The sequence below is a fragment of the Melozone crissalis genome, unplaced genomic scaffold (assembly GCF_028551555.1).
Source record: "Melozone crissalis strain CALT ecotype California unplaced genomic scaffold, PUWL_Pcris_2 ptg000002l_1, whole genome shotgun sequence".
NCBI lineage: Eukaryota > Metazoa > Chordata > Aves > Passeriformes > Passerellidae > Melozone > Melozone crissalis.
Genome location: NW_026535780.1, coordinates 16,505,806 through 16,527,713, shown reverse-complemented (window position 1 = coordinate 16,527,713; position 21,908 = coordinate 16,505,806). Strand labels below are relative to the sequence as shown.

Sequence of the window (21,908 nt, the reverse complement as noted above, 5' to 3'; positions counted from 1 at the left end):
ATTATTTATCATTACCCATTAAGGCTTCTAAAAACAAATTGTTTATCTTAATGAGTTTATTACAGTAGATCCTAAAAATGTAATTCTGCCTAGTCTTGAGGAATATCAATTCCCAGAGAGGGAACAATTCAGGCTGAGTTACATCATGCAAAGTGAACTTGTTTGCCCAAATAGTCTCATAGCATAGAAGGGGAGCAATGAAAAGAAATGTGGTCCCACCTCTTTATTCACAGGTTTGAATAGTTTCCTGGAGGGAGTGTAGCAACGCAGATAATTTACTGCTGGTAGCACCAGGAGGTTTTCTGGAGGAACAAGTGTCAGAGAAACCAGATTACAAGAGTGGTTCTGAGTCACAGAGTCACCTGGGATGCTCCTGTGTTGGTCAATGCTCAGAGGTGAACTTGGAGTCAAACAACCAGGCAAATGTTTGGAGAATTTTCCCGTTCAGGGTGAGGTTGAGGACATATGATTGTTTGGTTGCCTTTGCAGCGCTGTACTCAGCAGGAGAAGGGAGACTCAGAGCTGACCCTCTGCATTACTAGCTGAAGGCATGTCCAGCTCTTTGTATACCCAGAGGAGGGCTGTGTGCACCTGGTGCTCAGTGACCTGCAGGGAATGTTGCTGTGTGGTGCCAACCATCTAGCATTCTCCTTAGCTTCCAGATAGCTTTCCTTAATTTTTAGTGTCAAGTGGGAAGGAAAACCTACAGACTTGCATTGTGATAACTCTGAGGTTTCTCTTTGCATCTCCTGCTCTGAGGAAAGGCAAACCATGACTAAGCACTTGATGTGTGTGAAGGAAAAAAGCTCTGTCAGTATTCGCAAATATATGAAAATGTGATTCTTGTGGGCATTGTGACATGGAGATCTAAGTAGCCAGGCAGTGACAGCAGAGCCTTTATGTTCAGTGCTCATCATTTTTAGTGAGTCCCACTGAGCTGCATGACTAAGTTGTTCAACCACACCTGAATCTGGGTTCTTGGGGGATGAAACCTGTTCTATAGCTTCTTCCTGTGTTACAAAGGCTTGGGTGATTTTAACTTAAACATCAAACGTCACTGGCTTCTGCGTTAGGGAGTTAATATGTTCCTAGAATCACTTGTTAAACCAGCAGGGCACATGGTATAGCTTATATGACATGTGCCTGTTCACAGCCTATAGGAATGGTGTTGTTTCCTTTACACTGTTCTCTTTGTGCTAGACTTCTGTATGCTTATCACAGATTTTGGGGAATTCAGACACTAGAACTACTCCATCTGTTTTTAGGTTCCCTACAAGCTGTGTAGGCTTGCATGCCTATGTACAATTAATTCCTCACATTTCAGGCCAGCCTGAAGGATGATGGAGTTGAAAACAGAGATAAGCAAGATCTCTTCTGCGTAGAATCATAGAATGGTTTGGGTTGGAAGCAACCTTAAAGATCATCTAGTTCAAGCCCCCATACTGTGGGCAGGGCCTCTTTCCACTAGACCAGATTGCTCTGTGCTCCATCCAGGCTGGCCTTGAACAATACCAGGGATGGGGCATTCCCAGTTTCTCTGGGATCACCATCCTCACACTATGGAATTTCTTTCTATTATCTAACGTAAGTCTATTCTCTTTTAGTTAGACTAATCCCCCCTTGTCCTCTCACAAGTCCTTGTAAAAACTCTCTCTCCACCTTTCTTGTAGGCTCCCTTCAGGTACTGGAATGCTGCAATTCGGTCACCCCAAAGCCTTTTTTTTTTTTTTCCCGGCTGAACAAAACCAAATCTGTCAGCCTTTCCTCATAGGAGAGGTGCTCCATCCTGCTAATCATCTTGATGGCCTCCTCTCGACTTGCTACAACAGGTCCATAGCCTTTCTGTGCTGGGGACCCCAGAGCTGACACAGCACTGCAGATGGGGCCTCATCAGAGCAAAGCAGAGGGACAGAATCACAGGGCTTTGGATGCAGCCAGGACCTGTTTGGCTTTGTGGCCTGTGAGTGCACATTGCTGGCTCATGTCCAGCCTCACATCCAGCAGCACCCCAAGTCCTGCTGGGCAGGGCTGCCCTTGATCTGTTCATCCCTCACCTGGACTGATTCCAGGGGTTGCCCCAACTCAAATGCAGCACATTGCACTTGGTCTTGTTAAACCTCATAATGATCCCATGGACCACTTCCTTCATGGCATCCAGATCACTCTGAATGGCATCCCATCCTTCAGGTGTGTCAACTGCACCATCCAGCTTGGTGCCATCTGCAAATGTGCTGAGGGTGCACTTCATGCCTTTGTCTATGTCATTAAGGAAGATACTAAATAGTGCTGGTCCCTCTACAGATCCCTGAGGGACATCCCTTGTCACTGATGTCCATTGGGACTCTGAGCCATTGACCAACTCCCTCTGGATGCAGCCATCTAACCAATTTATCCACCTTATAGTCCACCCATTGAATCCATTTCTCCAGTTTAAAGAGAATGTTATTGAAGGGGACCATGTCAAAGGCTTTACAGAAGACCAAATAAATGCTTTTCAGGCAACATAATTGCACAGCCAAATTAAGGAGAGTATAACAACTTCTAAGTTTGAAGTTGGTCCTACTTTGCATGCAAGATTTACCCAAATGACCTCCAGAGATACCTTCCACCTCAAATTATGACTCTAACAAAAGAAGGATTTTTTTCAAGAGATACTTAAAATCTTTACTTTGAGCTCTGAAGTCATAAGGGAAATTACTGGGACTCCCTGTGCAAGTCAGAGATTAATGAAGGTCATGCTCTTTCCATCTGTGGACTTTGCAAACCACATCAGTACTTCAAATACCAATGATCTTACTATTTCTGGAACTGGCAAAATTATATTCACTTCTTCAGGCTCTAAATTTACCCCTAAATTGCACATAGAAATGCCAAACCTAAAATGCATGTAGAAATGAAATGAAAATTCACAGCTGGCTGGATGCCCCCTGCAGACCTATGCTGACTTTACAGTCACTGATGACCACACAGCAGTTACTCTTGCTCAGCCCAGTGATGTGAAGGCTGGATTGAGCCCTGTCCCTGGTTTCCTATCCCTGATTTACTCTCCCTACTGTAAATGAATGAAGATAGGTTATTGTATGTACAGCAGGTGCCAGGTACATTCTCTGGCACTTTTATTTCCTCTTCTTGAGGAATTCACAGACGAAGTAGATGGTGACTTGGCACTCAGAGTCATTCCATTCTCCTGTGCTGAGCATTTCCACACAGTCCTCGTGACCAGCTGGGTCATGAGGCTCCCCTTGCTTCCAGTTGCTGTAGTTCTGCAGTGGGCTGTTGTCTGCATACACAAACTGTCCTTCTCTTTCCATGTCATTCAGCCCAATGAAGGCTCGGAACAGGCCGCTGTTGGAGATGTAGTCAGCAAGCAAGGCATTGGTTGCCTCATCTTTAGGCATGGCCAGTGATCCTCCTCTATCCCTGCAGTGGATCAAGGCTTCTCTGTAATTCTTCTCTTCTTTCACAATGTAATAGAATTTCTCATCTGTCTCTCTGATACCTGCTATAACTTTGAAGAAGAAAAATTGCTTAATGGCATGTCAACAGATGCCAAAGGTTATTCTATTCCAATATGGCAATAAGATGATTTTTTACATTAGAATTAATAAAAGGGAAGGAGGAAAAGTATTCCCACCACTGTATTTATGATGAACAACGAGGACACGATCAGAGATTGATGTGACTAATGGGATTGTCAAGCTCTTAGCACACATTAGGACAAGAACTACTCAGTCCTGATTGGCATGTCTCCTGTGACACTTCAGTTTTATTTCCTGGATGTCTAGTCTAGGAATCAGCTTAAGGCATGCTAAATTGTCAAATGGCAATGTCTAATTCTGGATCGCCCTATTGCTTTGTACGTTCTTGAATATAGATTGTGAAAGAGTGCCTAGGGGTAGAAACAGAGTGGTATAAATAGCTTTTCAGGCCCTTTCCATGTAGAGGCAAATGAATGTGACTGCTAAGATAAGACATTTTAGATATGGCTTGATATTCAGAGCTGCTGTAGCACTGTGGCATTGACTCGGAAGAAAATTTTGGTTGCTCAGCAGCTTTAAAAGGCAGACTCTCAACCAGTGAGTTTATAGCCTAGTGAATTAAGCAGTGCGAAGGAGCATGCCTGGATTGCTGGAAATTGATTGTCTCTGCTAATGGATTGCAGGAGTGGTGCTGGAGTGGTCTTGAGCAGAGTTAGGCCTCGGAAAATGAACACTCTCCCAAATAATTCAGGAGTCATCCCACACTTCCATAGATCAACAGTGGCTGAAGAATAGCAATGACACTTGTTATTGGAGTCAAGTAAATCCCCTCAAATATTTAACGATCCTTACCATTCTTCAGAAACTTGATGGATGTGTTAAGACGAGCGACATTGATATTCAGCTGTCCGACAAATCTGCGGTATCTCCCACAGTCACAGACCGTGCCTGATGCAATACAGAGGATAGAGGATTTACCTATTTAGAAGCATTTGGGTGTGTGTGTGTGCATGGAGAGTCACCTCTAGCCCACTTCCAAAGCTTCTGAAGATCTGGGCTGCACTTATGGAGGGCCAGTCTTGCCTTACCCCCTGGCTACACTGCTGTTGATCAAAGTGTTTCTTGTTTGGCTCTGTACACTCTGTACACTCCCTTGCTAACAGGCTTAAGCAAGTTAATACTGACCCAAAAATCAATAGCTTTCAAGCCCTGAAGTATCAGTTAATATTTTTCGTTTTTTTAAATTTTATCTGGAATTTGGCTTGCTAGAGGTTTTGTTTGTTCTTTTTGTTTTTCTCAGAAAGAAAATCAGTTGCTGATGGTTTCCCATTAAGCACCAAATGGTCACTTTATATGCAATCTCTTAAAAATAAACACTAGTATATGTTCAAGGTGGGTAACCATTCAAGGTTACTAGGTTACTAGTGCATCAGAGTCAAATTCTCCTCCTGTAAGCAAATGCATTGCATTAATTTGATAAAAGATTGTTTCTATCTAATATCACTTACTTTTTCATCCCATGCTCCTATTAGGAAACTGTTAAAGGGCTTAATTCCTTTGATACTAAGAAACTTTCTTCTAGTATCCAGTTTTAATGCGTACTGCTGGTCTGTGTGTTAGTTTTTATTATACCAAATATTACCCATTAATTTGGGTGACTTCATATTTTGTGCATGCTGGTATATTCATAGGAATCAGTCATGTCCCTACACTATCCTTTATTTTCTTCAACGAAACATTTTCAGTCTCTTCCTTACATTTCATCTATTCTCCTTGGGCCTCAATTACATTTCATTTATTCTCCTTGGGCATTTCAATGTATTTTCCTTGGCCCTCACAATATCATGGAATTTCTTACAAACCAACCCTGAAATCAAAGATCCAGCAGATTTGACCATTCTGCACAGATGGATGCATAGCATACCTGCTTTTCCTTTTTTTCCTGAAACCCCTGGTAAGCCTTTGGCTCCTTTGTCACCTGAATAAAGAGGAAAATATATTCTCAGATCTCAGAGAGTGCATATGTCAGGGAAGCATATTCAAAAACCCATTTAATAATATATTAACAGTGTGCTTTTGATGGGAAGCTCTGATGGACTGTACTGGAAGACATGCCAAGTTAAACAAACCATGATTAATTCTGGTGCATGGAAATGAGAGCCCTTTAATAGCTAACTCACTGATAACACAGGCATCTTGTGTGCTGCTGGCTCCTGGTACCACTTACTTTAAATATAAACTGCAAAATGATCCTGAGAGGCTGAAAGCACTTAAGACATCTTGAAAAGGTGAGATCTGGGTTCTCTCAGGGGCTGCAGGACAGAGCCCTTCCCCAGGTTCAGCAGCTCCATGGTGAGAGGAGGCAGCAGATGTGCTCTAAGCCACTGAATTTGTGCGTGCAAGAGATTGAGTGTGGGGGCAGCAGCTGGCACCTGCATTAAGGAGCAGCATTTCAGTTCAGTTTATGGAAATGGGATTTATTTGCATCCAACTGCAAACTCTCCAACTCTCATCCAACTCTCTTTTGTAAATTATAAGAATGATAGAAATACTTCTCCAAATGCTCTGCTACTATATAACTGGAGGGGACCTGTTCTTTAAAAAACCTCAGTTGGAATTTGGGTCAGGAACAGCTGGACTTTATCGGAAATTCATGTCAGCTCTTTTATGAATAAAACTTTCAGAGGTCAAAACATTCTAATACTTGCTCTGCCTTATTGATGACCATGGTTTTATGTACTTTTTACTTTATATGGTTGTGGTTTTTTAAAGAATTTAGATGTTGGCTGTCATTTTAATTAGCAGCACACCCACTGCACACTTGCAAGCTGGAATTTCAGGCTTGCTTCGTTAAGAACTCCAATGTTTAGTCATAGATTCAAACAGTGACCTTTGCTTCCACAAATAAAAAAAAAAAAGAGAAAAAACTGTAAGGGGACAATAAATTGTGCATTCAGATTAAAAGAGAACTTGATTTAAAGGCTCAGAACATTGGTTTACTTTCAGATAAAGAAAAGCAACTTGTGAGAGTCTTCATTTTTTGTCTCCTTTGGGGATTGAAGACATTTTAGGAGATAACTCTCTGAGTTTTCAGTTTTCTAGGCACTTCTGAAAATTAATCCCTCAGGTCAAAATATTTTCTTCTTGCCTGATACTGAGGCTGGCTGGAGGCCATGAAAGGTTTATTAAAAACAGTGGTTTGAGAAGCTCTCCAGAGAGACTGTTCCATCCACTCAACAGTATATCCAAGTTGATGTGCTGGTTTGAGACCCCAGAGTTCTCCTGGCAATGGTGGTGTCCCTCATCAGCTTTCAAGGCAGGTCTCCTTGTGGCAGAAGCAATATTCCTTTTAAGTAGCTCTTTAGGAATATCAGAAAGGAATGTCTGAGCTTCTTCTCAAGATAAATAGAGCACAATTTCATTAAATGATTGTCCAGGCAGATTTGGAGTCTACCTTGATTTGCAAATAGTTGCCATCCCTGCTTATGTGAGCACCTTCTTAAAATTCCTGCATTGGTTCCTTACCAGGACCGAGATGTCCTGTGCATTGCTTGCTCACATGACCCACAGCAGTGCAGGTGTGGCATCCTCAGCAGCAGCAGGACATTGTCTTAGGCCTTCAGCCTCCAAATCAAAGGCACATATTTGTCTCTTGGAGTGTTCAGAGCATTTACTTCACAGGTGCTGAATTTCTCCCATTCTCTTTTACCACAGAATTGTAGAATAGTTTGGGGTGGAAGTGACCTTTAAAGGTCATCTAGTCCAACCCCCATGCTATGAGCAGAAACACCTTCAACTAGATCCATCAAAGAGGATTGATGTCTTAACTCATAAAAGAAATTATTTTAGCCAAATTAGTTGGATATATTGCATGAAGAAATAAAACTAGGTTATTTCAGCTCACTATCATCACCAGTCTTTATTCATAACTTTATTTGGACAGCATTGGTTGTACGATTATCTAATATTGCTCCATATCTAGAGGTCTCATAAAGCACATATTTACCTTGAGGGGAAAAACCCCAAGAAAATTCTCAGACCAGAGCTTACCCTTTCCACCAATTGGACCAATTTTACCAAGCATTCCCTGGTCACCAACATCACCCGCTGGTCCTTTGTTTCCTAAGAGCAGAAATGAAGAGGAAATGAGTATGGATGGTTGCTGTAATTTCTTTTCTGAGGCACAGTTTAGGTCTCTACTGCTGCTGTTTTTCCCGAGTGTGGCCAGTCTGCCTGCGTGGCAAAGTGAAGTGAGCACAGCCCTGAGGATATTTGGAAGAGTACAGCCAGATCTCTGCTCCTCTAGGGTACAACAGTAGGACATGGCATAGAACCTTAATAAAACTGCCTGTTCAAACATCATATTGTCTTAGAGAAAATAGAAACTAAATCTGCTAGTGATTTACTTCACAGCCTAACCAGGCTGACACCTTTTATTTTTCTCCACTCCAGGCAAAACACTTTCCTAAGTCCTTGTGGCTTTGCTGGGAGTCCTTCTCAAAGCAGGCCTGCAAGTAGGGAGCTACTAATTTTGCTGTATGTGTTTTCCCAGTCTTCAGAGCACCAAAATAACAGGTGTCCTTTTTAATTGATTAATAAATAGTGTAAGTTCTGAAATAGCTGTCTAATGATGACAGGCCAATCTAGGGAATCTCAGTTTGCAAAAGGACTTTAACATCAATAAGATGCTTTGTAAATGGTTGATTCCCTGAATTCCTTGTATCTTACCTGATGTTCATTTTAAGGTAAGAAGTGAAATCATAAGAATGCATTTAAAAATGGAAGAAGTTTTTTGTTATAACAATAATAACAGAGTGATTTTGAAGTTTCTCTAAAAGTAAAAACTTTCCTGATTAGTCTTAAGCCACAGTCAAAGAAGGAAGATCTTGGATATGCATTGTCATTAAACTATAAAGATAAATTAAGCTTTCAAATTAGAGTATGCAAACAAGGCTGACACGGTCACATCTGGTGCCTCTAAATGATGTGCCCAGGTCACACTGTGGGTATGGAACATATTTAATTGAGCCAAGTCCTGAAACATCTGTAAGTCCTTGTTCTCATCTTTGATGCTGTTTGATCAGAGGAACTTTTTATTTGTGTGTGTATGGCTTTGTTTGCTTTGTCTGCAGAATACAGACAACTGACACCAAATTTTATTGAGCACCCTGACATATTGCTAGGCAATAATGGTCAAAATTCAATTTCAACTAAAGGCTAATTTCAGTAAGAGTAATCTTTCTGATTATGTATATGATATAGGTTTTCTGAATCACACTCATGACAGCCATATATATTTGTCTTAAGTATCAACAGGAATTGAACCAAGCAAAGTATTGTTATGTTTACCAATTAATATTTGACAGGATTGTGAAATCCACTGGTGAAACAGAAATTAAAAGCATTAAACACCAATCATATGCATCAGTACAGTTGTGTATAATGATATTCATATGCCAGCAATAGACAACAAACCATCATAAATACCTTTTGGTCCTTTTGGTCCAACCTTTCCTTGTTTGCCTACTTCTCCTCTGTCTCCCTTTTCACCTTCATCCCCTTCCAAAAAAACAGAAAATAAAACATCATGGTACATTTCTCTTAGTGCAGTAAGTACAACTAAACACATTCAGAAAGAAAAGTTCATGGGGATTTTCCCCCTACTGATTTCTTTTTACTTCACATTGAAGGCACAGCAGCCATGGGATAAATTTTCAGAAAAGAGATGAGGAATCTGGTCATCATTAGGAAAAGCGAAAAGCTTTCCCTTTCAGAGAAGCTGTTACAACATGAAAATTATACAACAGCAATTCCTACTCCTACACTTTAAACACTTTATTTGCTATAAAGCAGATAAATAAACCAATCTTTTGGTATTGGGAAACTTGAGCACACAGGGGCAAACTGCCAAGGGAGGCAACAGGTGTTTATTAATTGTTCCTAGTGATTCCCTTCCTAGTGACTCTGTGTTCAGGGTATGCAGATGCATTTGGAATGAGAGGAATGTAAATATGTTGAAATAGATCTTGACATAGACCTTGGCACTTAATATAACACAATTCTTGCCTTCATTTTTTGACAGATGGCATTTGCATGTTGATACAAGAAACTTGTTTTGCAATTACTCCAATGCTTTATTTTGAAAGGTCATGCAGACAGTATCTGTAAGAGGCAAAATCATTGCATTTATTATGGTAGTGCAGAGATTTCTCTAAAAGAGATTGAGACCCTATTACACAGGCTCCTGTATAGTTCTGTATAGGCACTTTCACTGTTGGAAGACAGTCTCTCACTGTGCAGTGTATAGGGTAAAGGTGCAAGGCAGCAGTTAGAAAGAAATGTTATTTCCTTCCACAAGTAGCATACATTGCTTTGCATGGAAGGCAGGAAGGCAGGAAAGAAAGAGTAAAGATGATTTTGTCATCTTCTTAGTTTGGAGCCAGATCATAAGAGGAAGATTTTTTTTTCTCTCCCCAGCAGAGGTGGGGAGGAGACACACGACTCGCCTGCAGCAGAGGGCCCTCACTGAACAGGGCAGCCTTCCAGAGCCTCTCCCATTGTTCCCTGCCCTGGTTGGCAATGAGCCTTGCTGTGCAGTGGGAAGCAGGGCCACAGCCTCTTGGCTCAGCCAGGATCTCACGTGGTAGTGGCGGCCAGTTGGTTGTTCAGTGTATGGAGAGCCAAGGGAGGGAAGTGTGCCTGGATGTCAGCCAGAGAGATGAGGACAGAGCAGCAGTGTGTGACAAGAGCAATAACCTGTCTCACCAAGGGTGGTGCCTTGGTGGTGCCACACTTGCAGCCCCAGCAGAAAGTGTGCAGGGAACTGAGGTGCGCTGAGGGTGACTATGGCCCAGGCAGCCACTTCCAGCCTCTCACAGCAATGGTCTCAGTGCTTACCTGAGCCAAGCACTGCATCCCTATTTATTTGCTGGGACCCTCGTGGCAGGGAGGAATGATGAATCTGACTCCACATTCTCAGAAGGCTAATTTATTATTTTATGATACTATATTATATTAAAGAATGCTATACTAAACTATACTAAAGAATACAAAAAGGATAATTACAGAAGGCTAAAAAGATCATAATGAAAACTTGTGACACTCTCCAGAGTCCCAACACAGCTTGGCACTGATTGGCCAATGAGTGAAAACACACCAGAAATCCAATGAAACAATCACCTGTGGTAAACAATCTCCAAACACATTCCACATGTGAGCACAACACAGGAGAAGCAAATGAGATAAAGATTTGTTTTCCCTTTTCTCTGAGTCTTCTCCACTTCCCAGCAGAAAAATCCAGGGTGAAGGGGTTTTTCAGAAAATGTGAATGTGACATATCCCCTCCCCTCATGAACAGCCACTAGTGATTCCTCCCTCCACCATTAACCTTGTGTCTTTTAAACCCATTTATACCTTCGGCCCTTATAATAAATATCCTGTGGCAAATAGCTCAATTAATTTTTTTTAGTGTGCTGGGGAGAAAGTACCTTCCCATGGTTGCTTTAAGACTGATCATTATGTTGGTCTCCTTTTTTTTCTGAAAAATACTGCCCCACTCACTCCTGGCCTTCTACTTCTATAGTCAGAGGTAGCATGTCATGGGCTGCTCTGTAGAGTGACAGCAGATGAGAAGTGCTGCACATTAACTGCACAGCACATAAAATTTAGTTTTAGCTGTTTGGCACCTTTCCATTCCAGTTACATGGACTGAGCTGAGCCTGTCCCTTTATGCTGAAAAAACCCTTCCATGCTGGGACTCTTGTGAAGGGCAGACTCACCCTGTTGGTCAGGATGCCCTATGGGGGAAGGTCAGTGGGCCAAGCTGAGGAAGATAAAGGGCTGAACTTCAGTTCACCTTGAAGGGAGGAAGCAGCTGCTGAAGAGATGGACAAGGAGGAAACAATGTGCTGTGTGCTGGCTCGCTCAGACACTTTTTTTAACACCAGCTTCCACAGGTAAAGTCTAAAAGCAGTCAGCAATATAAATTCTAAACATCTCTCTTTTCACTAGGTCTTAAAAATACTGTAAAAGCCACTGTATATTTCTAAAAGCCAAGCTCCTAAATATTCAGCAGAAGCTGTGGGTCTGAGCTGGGAGCTGATGGAAGGGTGCCTGCTTTTACTGGGTTCCAGTCCTGGCCAGCAGGACTTGGGGGTGCTGCTGGATGGGAGGCTGGACATGAGCTGGCAATGGGCACTCACAGACCAGAAAGTCAGACCTGTTCTGGACTCCATCAAAAGCAGAGTGGGCAGCGGGTCAAGGAGGTCATTCTGCCCCTTCACTCTGCTCTGCAGTGCTGCATCCACCTCTGGGGTCCTCGACAGAGGAAGGACATGGACCTGTTGGAGCAAGTCCAGAGGAGGACACCAAGTTGGTCAGAGGGATTGAAAATGAGGAATTTCCTATGAGGAAAAGCTGAGAGATTTGGTTTTGTTCAGCCTAGGGAAAAAAAAGGCCTTGGGGTGACCTAATTGCAGCATTCCAGTACCTGAAGGGAACCTACAAGAAAGATGGAGAGAGAGTTTTTACAAGGACATGCAGGGATAGGACAAGAGGGGATGAGTTTAACTGAAGGAGAGTAGATTTAGGTTAGATATTAGAAAGAAATTCCATAGTGTGAGGGTGGTGAGCCCAGAGAAGCTGTGGATGCCCCATCCCTGGAATTGTTCAAGGCCAGGCAGAATGGGGCTCTGAGCAAGCAGGTCCAGTGGAAAGGTGTCTCTATTCATGGCAGGGGGATTGGAACTAGATGATCTTTAAGGTTCTTTCCAACCCAGACTGTTCTATGATTTTATGATTCTACTGACCATCAAACAGCAGAGCTAGAGAATGCATGGCTTAATTTTGCTGTTGACTTCAATGCTAACAAGAGGAAATTGTTCTTTCCAAATCCATGCGTGAAACTCCTGTGAAAGTGCAAAACTCACTTTTCAGTAGTTCAGAAATTCAGAGAAGTTCCCAGAGGCTGATAAAGGGCTTGTGAAAGGACAGTTTGGGAGCAGGTTAAGAGCTGATCTCATCATCATCTGCAAACCCACACAGGGGGAAATATGTGTGACAATAGAAAGGAGGCAGTGCATGATGGAAAGGCTGAATGAATCTTGACTAGAAATGCAACATGGCAATATTTCACAAATGGACGGTGTTCTCTGACAAGGAAGGGAGATGGGGGAGGCTTTTCATGTCCAGCCTTTTCCTGTGGAATAAATTCCTTTGTGTAAAAAAAGCTGTAATTCTGGGTCTGGTATAGAAGCTGCTGAAGGAGGTTCCTTGGCCTGTGGAAAACACACTATGTTCCTGCTGACCTTCCAAACCAGGGCTTGTCATCCTGGCAGTCCTCCTCACCTTTCTCAGACCAGCCAGTTACATTCTCTGCAGCCTGCTCTGCAGAGTTAAAGCTATGGAAGTACTGGTGCTTGCTGCAGAAGGAAGATCTCTGTGCAAGATCCTCCCTTCCTCCCTCCATCTCTCTCTTTCTCATTTGTGAAACAGTTAATCCTGAAAATAGAGCCCAAGAAAGAAATTCAATATACAAGTGGAGAAGCTGCAATTACTTTCTGAAGATGTTTTATTCCTGTCTCAGTTTCGGTATTTTGAACCACTGAAAGATCCAGTGACTTTTCCTGATGGACTTTGGAACAAGATTTTCACACCTAGGGCTGCTGGAGTTGAAGCTACTTTGTCCTGTATGGACCATTAGCCTGAGAGTTGCCAGGTGAGAGGAGTGAAGGGTGTGGCAAAGTTTGTTCTGGGGATTTCCAGAGGTCAGGCAGTGCCTCAACTTTTATTAACACCTCATGTGATCCAAATTTTTGCTTAAGACCTCTAAAAGCCTAAGGGAGAGGGAAATAAATTCCATCATCTGTTTAATCTTGGAGTAAAGAAGCCTGTCACACTCTGTCTTACTTTTCATATCCAGGAAAATGGGAAGAACAATAATTTGTCTGCCTATAGGAGAGGGTAATCCTGCTTTTCTCCCCATCTGTCATCTGAGAATAGCTAGGCCATTACAAAACAAGGGTAGAAAGAAACAGTATTAGTTAGTGATACCATTTTATTGTTAATTTAAGACTAGATTAAGCCCAGTACCTGTTAACATGGTACGTGCTGTGTCCTCCTTGAGCTGCTGTGGGCCGTGATCTCAAATTCTGGCACAAAACGTGAACTCCTGGGTTGTGCTTCCCTCTTGTGGTCTTACTATGATTTGCAACCAAGTAGGGGAGACAGAGAGGTTGCTGACTGTTTTGGGCAGGGGTTGAGCTGGCTTTATTTCTAGTCTACTATAAGTATCCCTCCCTTTCCTCTGAGACTTCATGTGGACAAGCCATCCCACTGCATTAGCCACCTTTTTTTTTTTTTCAGTCTTCCAGGGGAAAAAATCTGTCCTGCTAGTACGCTAAATCTGTCCTGCTAGTACTCTGGACTGGGTTTTTGAGTTCTGTAGTACCGTGCTTTGTGCAACACAAATTTTCTGATCCCTGACCTCAAATGCTTGTTATCTATACCTGGAGGTTAACCTCTCCTTCGTGCTGCCTTGCACTTGGGGCAGTGTCAGGTTAAATTTTAACCTAATTAGCAGATTGTCACTTTAAAAGTGTGGTTGCAGAGATGTCAGATATACTGCACTGGCATTTGAAGCATGGGTGAAGAAGCACTTGGAGTCATTAACTGAAGTAAGACTATTTCTCAGCCTTGTTAGCATTTCCTCAAGTTGATTGGTTTCTAGTGTGTCACGGATATGAAACACCAGATTGCTAAAAGAAACACTGAAGCAGTAAATTACTAGACTCTTCCAGCTTGGGACTGTGCAAGGCAGAAGAGCAGAAGCCATAAGAAGTAATTAAATTTTGCAGCCATTAGAAAATTTTAATTGTAATTGAGAAGGAACCGCAGACCTCCTATAAACCAACTCAGGGAAATGCTGAAGGTCCAATTACCAGCAGGGTTTTTAGGCAGTTGAAAGGGGCTCTGTCTTTTTTGGAATTTGACTAAATAACACTAAATAACTAAATGTTGAGAGGTTACCTTTGGTAAGAATTTAATTAGTAAGAATTTACTGACCTTTAAGTGACTTAGATTTCCCTGATGAATCTTTTGTAGGCAATTTATCTGGTTTGTATTCATGAACGTAGGATGTTTTCAAGTTCACAAATATTGTTCAGAGTTATTTAGTGACTCTCCAAGTCTTGTAATCAAGGGCTGACCATGGCTCTTGGAGAACCTGGGTGTAATTCCTGGGAGTTTCAGAGCCCATGTTTATCTGCATCAGGCTGAGAGCATTTCTGCAGACTGAGAGGAGACTCTGAGCTGGGCTTATGCATGAGTAGCTCTCAGCACATTTGGAGCTGTCCGGAGAGATTCCCTGGGAACACTTTGTCAGGTGTGCTGGTGTGCCATGGCCTCAGGTCAGCTAAATACTACAGAAATGTTAATGCTCTCTCATCCTCTCTTTTGCAGGTGTGTCTCCCTCCAGAACCCAGGACATGCCCACCCTTTCAAATTATAGAAACATCACTTATGCTGGGCTACAGCACAGTTGTCCTCCTACACCAGATACTCTAAACTGAAAAAATGCCACTGCCAGCCAAAGAGTCTTTGAAAAGCCCAGAGCCTAATGACTAATTTAACCTGAGGGGGGAAGGATGAGAATCTTTCTTCTAATCTTGATGAGAGTACCACATGGTGGTATTCTTAGGCAAGGCAAGCAGCTTTGCACTGCTTGCCTTGGATACATTTATCATTCCTAGGCACAGCCAATGCCCTACCACAAAGGCTTTGTATGGGATTTGCTATGTTTGACACAGTTCTGCTGTGCTCCGTGTTTCATGCTCTTAGTCCCACCTGAGGTAGCAGATGGACCCTCCCCACCTCTAGAGACTGAATGTGAAGAGTACAGGTGACTTCTGCCTCTCCTTATCCAAACTGAAAGGATAAGGAGATGAGCATAATCCTGAAGCCTTGAGAACCCTACAGGAGCAACTGAATGCCTGCCCTCCTGGAAGAGCCTCACAGGATTAGCTGTGTAGCTTGGGACACTGAGTGAGCCTGAGCAGGAAGAGCCTTTGCAGCACTGGGGCATGCACAATATCTGCCGAGAGGGTTTGTCACTAGAGGGAGTCACAGACTTTAATAAGCAAACACAGCCCTGTTTGTATTTCCAATGGATGAGCGCGTCACAGTTACGTCAATGGAAAGACTCAAAATTTCCTCTGATTTCACTTTCAGTGTCATTTAGATCCTTAGCAAATTTCCCATAACAGTGTGCATTCTTGCTTTCATGCTGCATTTGGCTAGGGACAGGAGTTCTTGACATCAGCTGCCTCTCTGACGTGATGTTCCCTTCCCTGTCCTTCCTCCTCCGCTCAGTTCCCAGCACTGTCCTGCATGCCTCCCTTCTCTCTGCCTGATGTTGAGCACTCTTTTCACCCTATTTGGAAGAAATTCATCTCCCTAAACAGAGGAATATCATCAATAAGGCAGACACACCTTTTTAGTGAGTGAGCTGAGCAGCTCAGTGCAGAGCCTGGTTTGGCCAGAGCCCCGTGCTGGGATGGTGGGTTCAGTCCCTACATGGGCCTTTCCTGTGAGAGCTGGATTCAATGATCCTCGTGGGTCCCTTCCAGCTCAGAATATTCTGTGAGTCTGTGAAGTAGCTGAGGCAGCACAAGCTGGAGCGGAGACCACATGGTCAGAGTGGAAGAAAAAGGTGTTTGGCCTCCCTTTTTTGTCAGAAAACCTGAGAACTGAGTAGTGTGTTCAGCTGTAGTGTGAAACTGCATCCATGGTCACCTTCCCAGGTGTCCAGCAGGAACATGCAGGGCTCCTACGTATGCACCATTCTTAAACAGATTATCTTTCTTCACCCAGGTTCAAATTAGGCAATGCAAGCCCTTCCCTTGTAAAATAAAAAGAATCTTAAAGAAAAAAAAAAAAGAATTTTCTGATTGCCTTTCTACTTATAAATTGGACTTTATTAGAAACAGCCTCCTCTCATATTGCCTTGCACGAGGCATACCCAAGCCTTCAATAAGCTCAGTGAACCTCTGCTGACTTGTATTATTTGAAAGTGTGGATCTTTGTGCATGAATGGAATATACATTATTTCTTTAATAACACAGAAATAATTTCAATCATTCTTGATTCTCCTTTTACTTGGTCTGCATGATTTGATTTTCCCAGCCTCTTGTGCTGCCATTCTGACATGATCTCAGAGACCCATGAATTATGGTGGCTTCAGTGAGGAATCAGACTGCCACTGGTAAGAAATACAGACCCTCTGTCTGTTGAATTTATGTATTTAAATCCCCTGAGCTTTGTAGCTCAGCCTGATAATTTCCAGAAATTTACTCTGTGCTAAAACAAGGAATTCTAGAAGCCATGAAAAATAGAATTATGTGTTGAAATTAAAGGACTCTTCAGATCAAAAATGAGGCACTAAGAGGGAAATTTAGTTATAGATTTGAACAGCTATAGCATGTGGTAAGGCGCTCTGTATTTTTGGAAGGCAACGTGGATAGCAGCATATCTGGTTTCTGAAAGGCTTTGAGATTTTCCAGGAGTGGAACTGCGTAAGCACAATTAAAGCTGAGAGATGGACAGCTATACTGGTGACCACAGTAAATGCTATTTTGAGGTACCAGCCAATGTCACAGAGTTTATAAGCATCATTTGTCAGAAATAATGATAAAGAAACATTTTAAATCTAAACTGCTATGGGAAACTCCCGGTGCTCTTCAAATTTCATCTTATTCCAGTTTCTCAACCTGGATCTGATTCAAGACTTTCAAAGTTCTTGATTTCAAAGTTCTTCCAAAGTGTCTGGATTTCAAAGAAAATGAACTGGATCAGGGACAGATAGCAAGGTCTAGAGTCTTCTGAAGTGCTGAGAGCCCATGAATCCATGTGAAAACAGCTTCTGCAGTGCCAGCCCCTGCTCACATACTTAATGGGAGTTCAGAAGTCAGAGTTTGGGGTCATCCTCTGCTTGTTTCTACCCTCATGTCGTTGCTTATTGATTTACTCACGGCAGGTCAACTCCTGTCTCATCCACGTCAACAGCCCACTTAAAACTTAAAACTTTGCAGATCAGAGCTTGCAGTCTCCAGGGGAGAGCAGGCTGGGAGAAAGGACAGAGCTGGGACACCCCTCAAAGGCAGAGTCCAGGGGGCACAGCCTGCTCCTCCTGATGCTGCCAGGGCACAACAGCTGGTGCCTTTGCTCTCACTGCGTCAGCTGCTGCCTCCCCACAGTCCCAGACCCTTTCTCAGCAGCAGCAGCAGCCAGCCTGCTTTGCTTGCAGGTTTGGAAGGGTAGAAAGTAAGGAATAGGTCCATGACTACTTTTGCTAGACCAATAACCTGGCTGCCCTGGAAAATTCATTGTTTCATTTATGCTTCATTTCCTGGTTCTCTTTGGACTCAAGAAGTCAATGAAGTACAAAGCATGGTCATTATTGCCCCAGTTACCCTGCTGTGAATCTGTGTTAGCTGATGTAAGGTGTAAGTTTTCAGAGTTTCTATGCCACAGCAGCCCAGCTGGGACCAAGTTGTTCCTAACATCTTGGGTCAAACATCAAAAATGACTGGTTACAAACACTGAAAATATCTACTTTTTTTTTTTTACTTTTGTTTTGTTTTGGTTTTGGTGGGGGGCAGTGGAAAAGAAGGGCAGGGATGTTCCTAGGGTATTTCAATAAGAACCCTAGAAAATGCCTCACACATTTCTGTTCTTTACTGTCATATAAGCCAGCTGGCTGTGTACCTCAAATCTTTTTTCGGGAAGGCAGTACAAGACAGCCATTGCAGTGGGCTCTTTTCATTGAAAATAATCCCCTCTTTTTGAGAAGAGACTTGAGTGTTGCCTCAGAGAAGAGTGGAGAAGAGTGCCAACTTTTGCCTCTCTCTTTATAATTTTCCGCTTTTCTGGAGTGCCCGTTTGGCAAATTTCTTTGCATAATTCTTGGCAAACAGGGTTCAGGTTTCATTTGCTTGTCCCAGCGAGGGGAACCAGCAGCTGGGGGGGACAGCAGCACCTGGTGGGCACCGTGTGAGCCCCCAGAGGTGGGGCTGGACCCCGCAGGGTTCGCTGCACCGCGCACCGGAGCTCGGACACGCTGCTGTGCTTGCAGCACATCAACAGGACATGCACTGCATCCCTTCTCTTCCTGGGGGTCTGCAGTCTTTCAGAGTATATTTCCTAGCTCTTACTGTTGTACACAATGGCCGCTGGTTTTGCCTTATGCTTTCTGGGAGTCGATGGGGCTGTTGCAGGTGATTTGAAGACTTTTCTGGTAATCAGCCTGCAGTTACACTTTCTTCATCCCACTGCTCATGTCATTCTTCTCTTGTGACATCTCAGGTATGAGCATAACAAAGAGATGTTTTTGAAGAATATGGTGTGCACAAAGTAACTTGGACAAGTTACATGTGGATTGTTTAAGTGGCCTATCTACACAGCCCTTCTTGAACAGGTGACTTTCAGGGTGAGCATGTGAAGAGGTGGAGAATTTGCTCCTGTAACAACTGTGGATGCCTAGAGGGTTGAGTCATGCATCCTCCAATAGTGCAGGCAATAAAGAGTAATAAATTCTGAACTGTCCAAACCCCCCCACTTCTCCCTCAGTGCTCTCCTCTCCACTGTGCTGTGTGATGGAAACAGCAGCATCTATCTCTGCTGATGGACCAGGGTCCATCCCACTTGGAGCACACAGATTGGATCTGGCCTGTAGGACAATTTATGCCTTAAAGTGGGAGAGGCGAGGTGGGGCAGTGTCTTACAGCTATTGAATACCTTTTAATCCCTTGCTTTCTGGTTGCTTTGGCCTATTAGGCACTTCCATGTTCTCATGGAAAGAGGAAGTTGCCACAACAGGAATCTAACCTGTGATGGTGAAACAGCTGGTCAAAGTAGTGTGTGAGATCAGCACCTCTGTCTTCTGGGAGTGCCACTGTGTTTTACCATGGCTGAGATGCTGAGGAGGTGGAGGGGAGGGGGTAAAACTTGTTCAGGATGAGTCAAAACCCATTTTAAAGAGAACAATGGACAAAGGGACACAAGAGATGTAACACAGGGGAAAAAAAAGCCAAAACTACAGCAGCAAAAGTCAGAGGCTTGTCTGTTATCAAGCTTAGAGTTTAAACAGCAAAGTGCTGCCTATGGCTGTGGTTATGAGCTTGGGACCATGTGCTCTGAGTCATAGACATTAGATGGATGAAGGAAAACTGACAGCAGGACAGACTTTCTTCTGGCATATTAGGTAAGCATTTTTCATACTTGGCTACAAGGGTGCCTGAGAAGTACCAGAGTAGTTCACACACTCAGCCTGTTTTATCTTTAATTGCCCTGATGACTGGAAGCTGGAACAACCAGTGCCATTAAGGGCTACTTGTAACTGTCCTGGATAAGCTCAGCTCTGGAAGGACCTGAAATTAATCTTATAGGATCATATCGCATAGTGTCCAAAATGTATTTGATGACCTGCAGTGCATATGAGCTAGTAATTTGGAGGTGATTTATACTCAATACTCCTTCTTGCCATGGATCTTGGGGATGGTGATCTAAAGTAGTAGATTGAGCTGTGCCAATAAACTGCTGGTCTCATCTTGTGTTGTGATGTCAGCCAGGAAAAATAGGACTGGTAATGACTAAATCCTGACTTTCTCAGTATTGCACTTACAAAGAGTAATAATATCTACCTTTCAAATGCTCCCTATGCAAGGTGGACCACAGAAGCCAGCTGGAGTCCCAGCTACTCTGTGTTGTCACAAGACCCCCCTCATTAGCCTTGTGACTTGTTAAACACAATTCTGTCAAACTTTGTTCTCTAGCCTGCCATTACTTAGATACTAACTAAACCAGCACCCACTAGCTCCCTTGGGGATCATTACATCTCTCTGCATATATGCTGTGGCAGCAAAAATTTAAGCTTGGATTTTAATAATAAAGAAATTAATTTCCTGATTAAAAATGGTCCTTTAAGCAACATGCATTTGAATAATCCATCATAAAAACAAATGAGTCTGTAGCAGTGCTCTTGACTTGATAATATTTTTTCTGCTTTAAATTTAAATCAGCTGCATTTTTTTCCTCTCAGTCTGTAGCCTATAGAAAAATACAATGAATTACTAAAGAGAAAGCAATAGTTTGGAACTGCAATAGCCTAGTGTGGAATATATATTTTAGATCTGTCACTGCAAGATAGATTTGTATGTCATGGACCTAATAAGATACCCTTCAGGCAACTCCACTGATATTAGTTGTCTTACAGAAAAAGTAAGTTAATGCAGAAAATTTGGTTTCGGATATTTGCAAAGTGTTTTGAAGATAAAAGACCTGTACATACCAGAGTTGATCTAGTTATTGTTAAAATCTCTAGCAAAGGTTAGCAAAGGTCCTGTTTAATTCAACAAGAGCTACCGAATCAGGACTGATGAATGTAGCAGAGATGTATTTACAAATAAACATTTGAAAATAATGGCAGTTTGGTAATTTTAAATATTGTGTATCTCTCCCTATCTGTAGATGCAAAGCAGACCATTAACACTTCACAAGAGGTGCCTACTTTTAAACAAGTCCCTCAGTTTGTATCTGTTAGCTGTTTTCATTGTGTGGTGAGCACAAGAAATAACAGATTTGTGTAGCTGAGGAAAGATGCAAAAAGACACCTCTAACTTATATGAAAATATGTGACACTGTTCCTGAAAGTAAAGAAATGAAAATTTAAATCTCCTTGCTTCTCCATTTCCCCCCATTACAGTTACACTTTACCAGATGTTTGTACAGTCTGCAATATTTCACATCTTTCATGCCCAGCCCATGCCACAAGCCCTCCAAGTCTCCGCTGATAAAAAATCAGCCTTTATCAGTACTGGTCTCAGCATTAGCAACCTGATAATTCCTCACCTTTTGGTCCAGGCAAAATTGTGTGTGTTGAGCAGACATCTGTTGTAGGTCGATTATCAACATCAAAACCAAAAATCTGAACTTGCAAGATAAAAAACACTACAAGGGTCCCATATGTCGTTAGCTGTTGTTCTTTCTTGCTGCTCATCCTTGCAGTTTCTCAGGAAATGCCTTTCGTTGTTGCAGTCTTAAGAAATGCAGCTGACTCAAAAATAAATGCTTCACTAACTGGAGCAGATGAAAGCTTGGGAGCTACATGCAAGAGCAGCTAAATAAAGTGAAGAAAGGAGTTTGACGATGCTGTAGTTATTTCTGTCCTGCACATTATCCAGGATATTTATTTAACACTGACAGCTGTTTATTCCAATTTATCTCTTATCTGAATGAGACATTTAGCTGCTTTTGCCATGGAAAATTTCTCCAACATATGGGAATATCTCTCTTGTAACTTTTTTGCCTTTCAGCACTGAATCTTCATGCCCAGCATTTCACTAACTCAAGGGACAAAAGATTTTGGTATTGTATCCA

The 21,908-nt window shown here is 42.6% G+C and overlaps 1 protein-coding gene across 1 annotated transcript; it reads right to left on the bottom strand.

Moving 5' to 3' along the window:
• Nucleotides 1-758: 758 nt before the first annotated feature.
• COLEC10 (collectin subfamily member 10) lies at nt 759-21,597 on the bottom strand. Its single transcript, XM_054274160.1, has 6 exons — nt 21,381-21,597; nt 8,967-9,038; nt 7,530-7,601; nt 5,404-5,457; nt 4,332-4,427; nt 759-3,508 (listed from the first exon to the last, which is right to left on the bottom strand). The coding sequence occupies exons 1-6, from the start codon at nt 21,526-21,528 to the stop codon at nt 3,117-3,119; spliced, it is 834 nt and encodes a 277-aa protein (XP_054130135.1). The 5' UTR covers nt 21,529-21,597; the 3' UTR covers nt 759-3,116.
• Nucleotides 21,598-21,908: the final 311 nt, after the last annotated feature.

Bases quoted from the DNA above. Each gene is read 5' to 3' on its own strand.
- COLEC10 (XM_054274160.1), bottom strand. From the start codon at position 21,528: ATGAGCAGCAAGAAAGAACAACAGCTAACGACATATGGGACCCTTGTA. The intron at 9,039-21,380 runs GTGAGGAATTAT...TTTTTTTGGAAG, and splicing joins AATTTTGCCTGGACCAAAAG to GGGATGAAGGTGAAAAGGGA. The intron at 3,509-4,331 runs GTAAGGATCGTT...TCTTCTTCAAAG, and splicing joins CATCAAGTTTCTGAAGAATG to TTATAGCAGGTATCAGAGAG.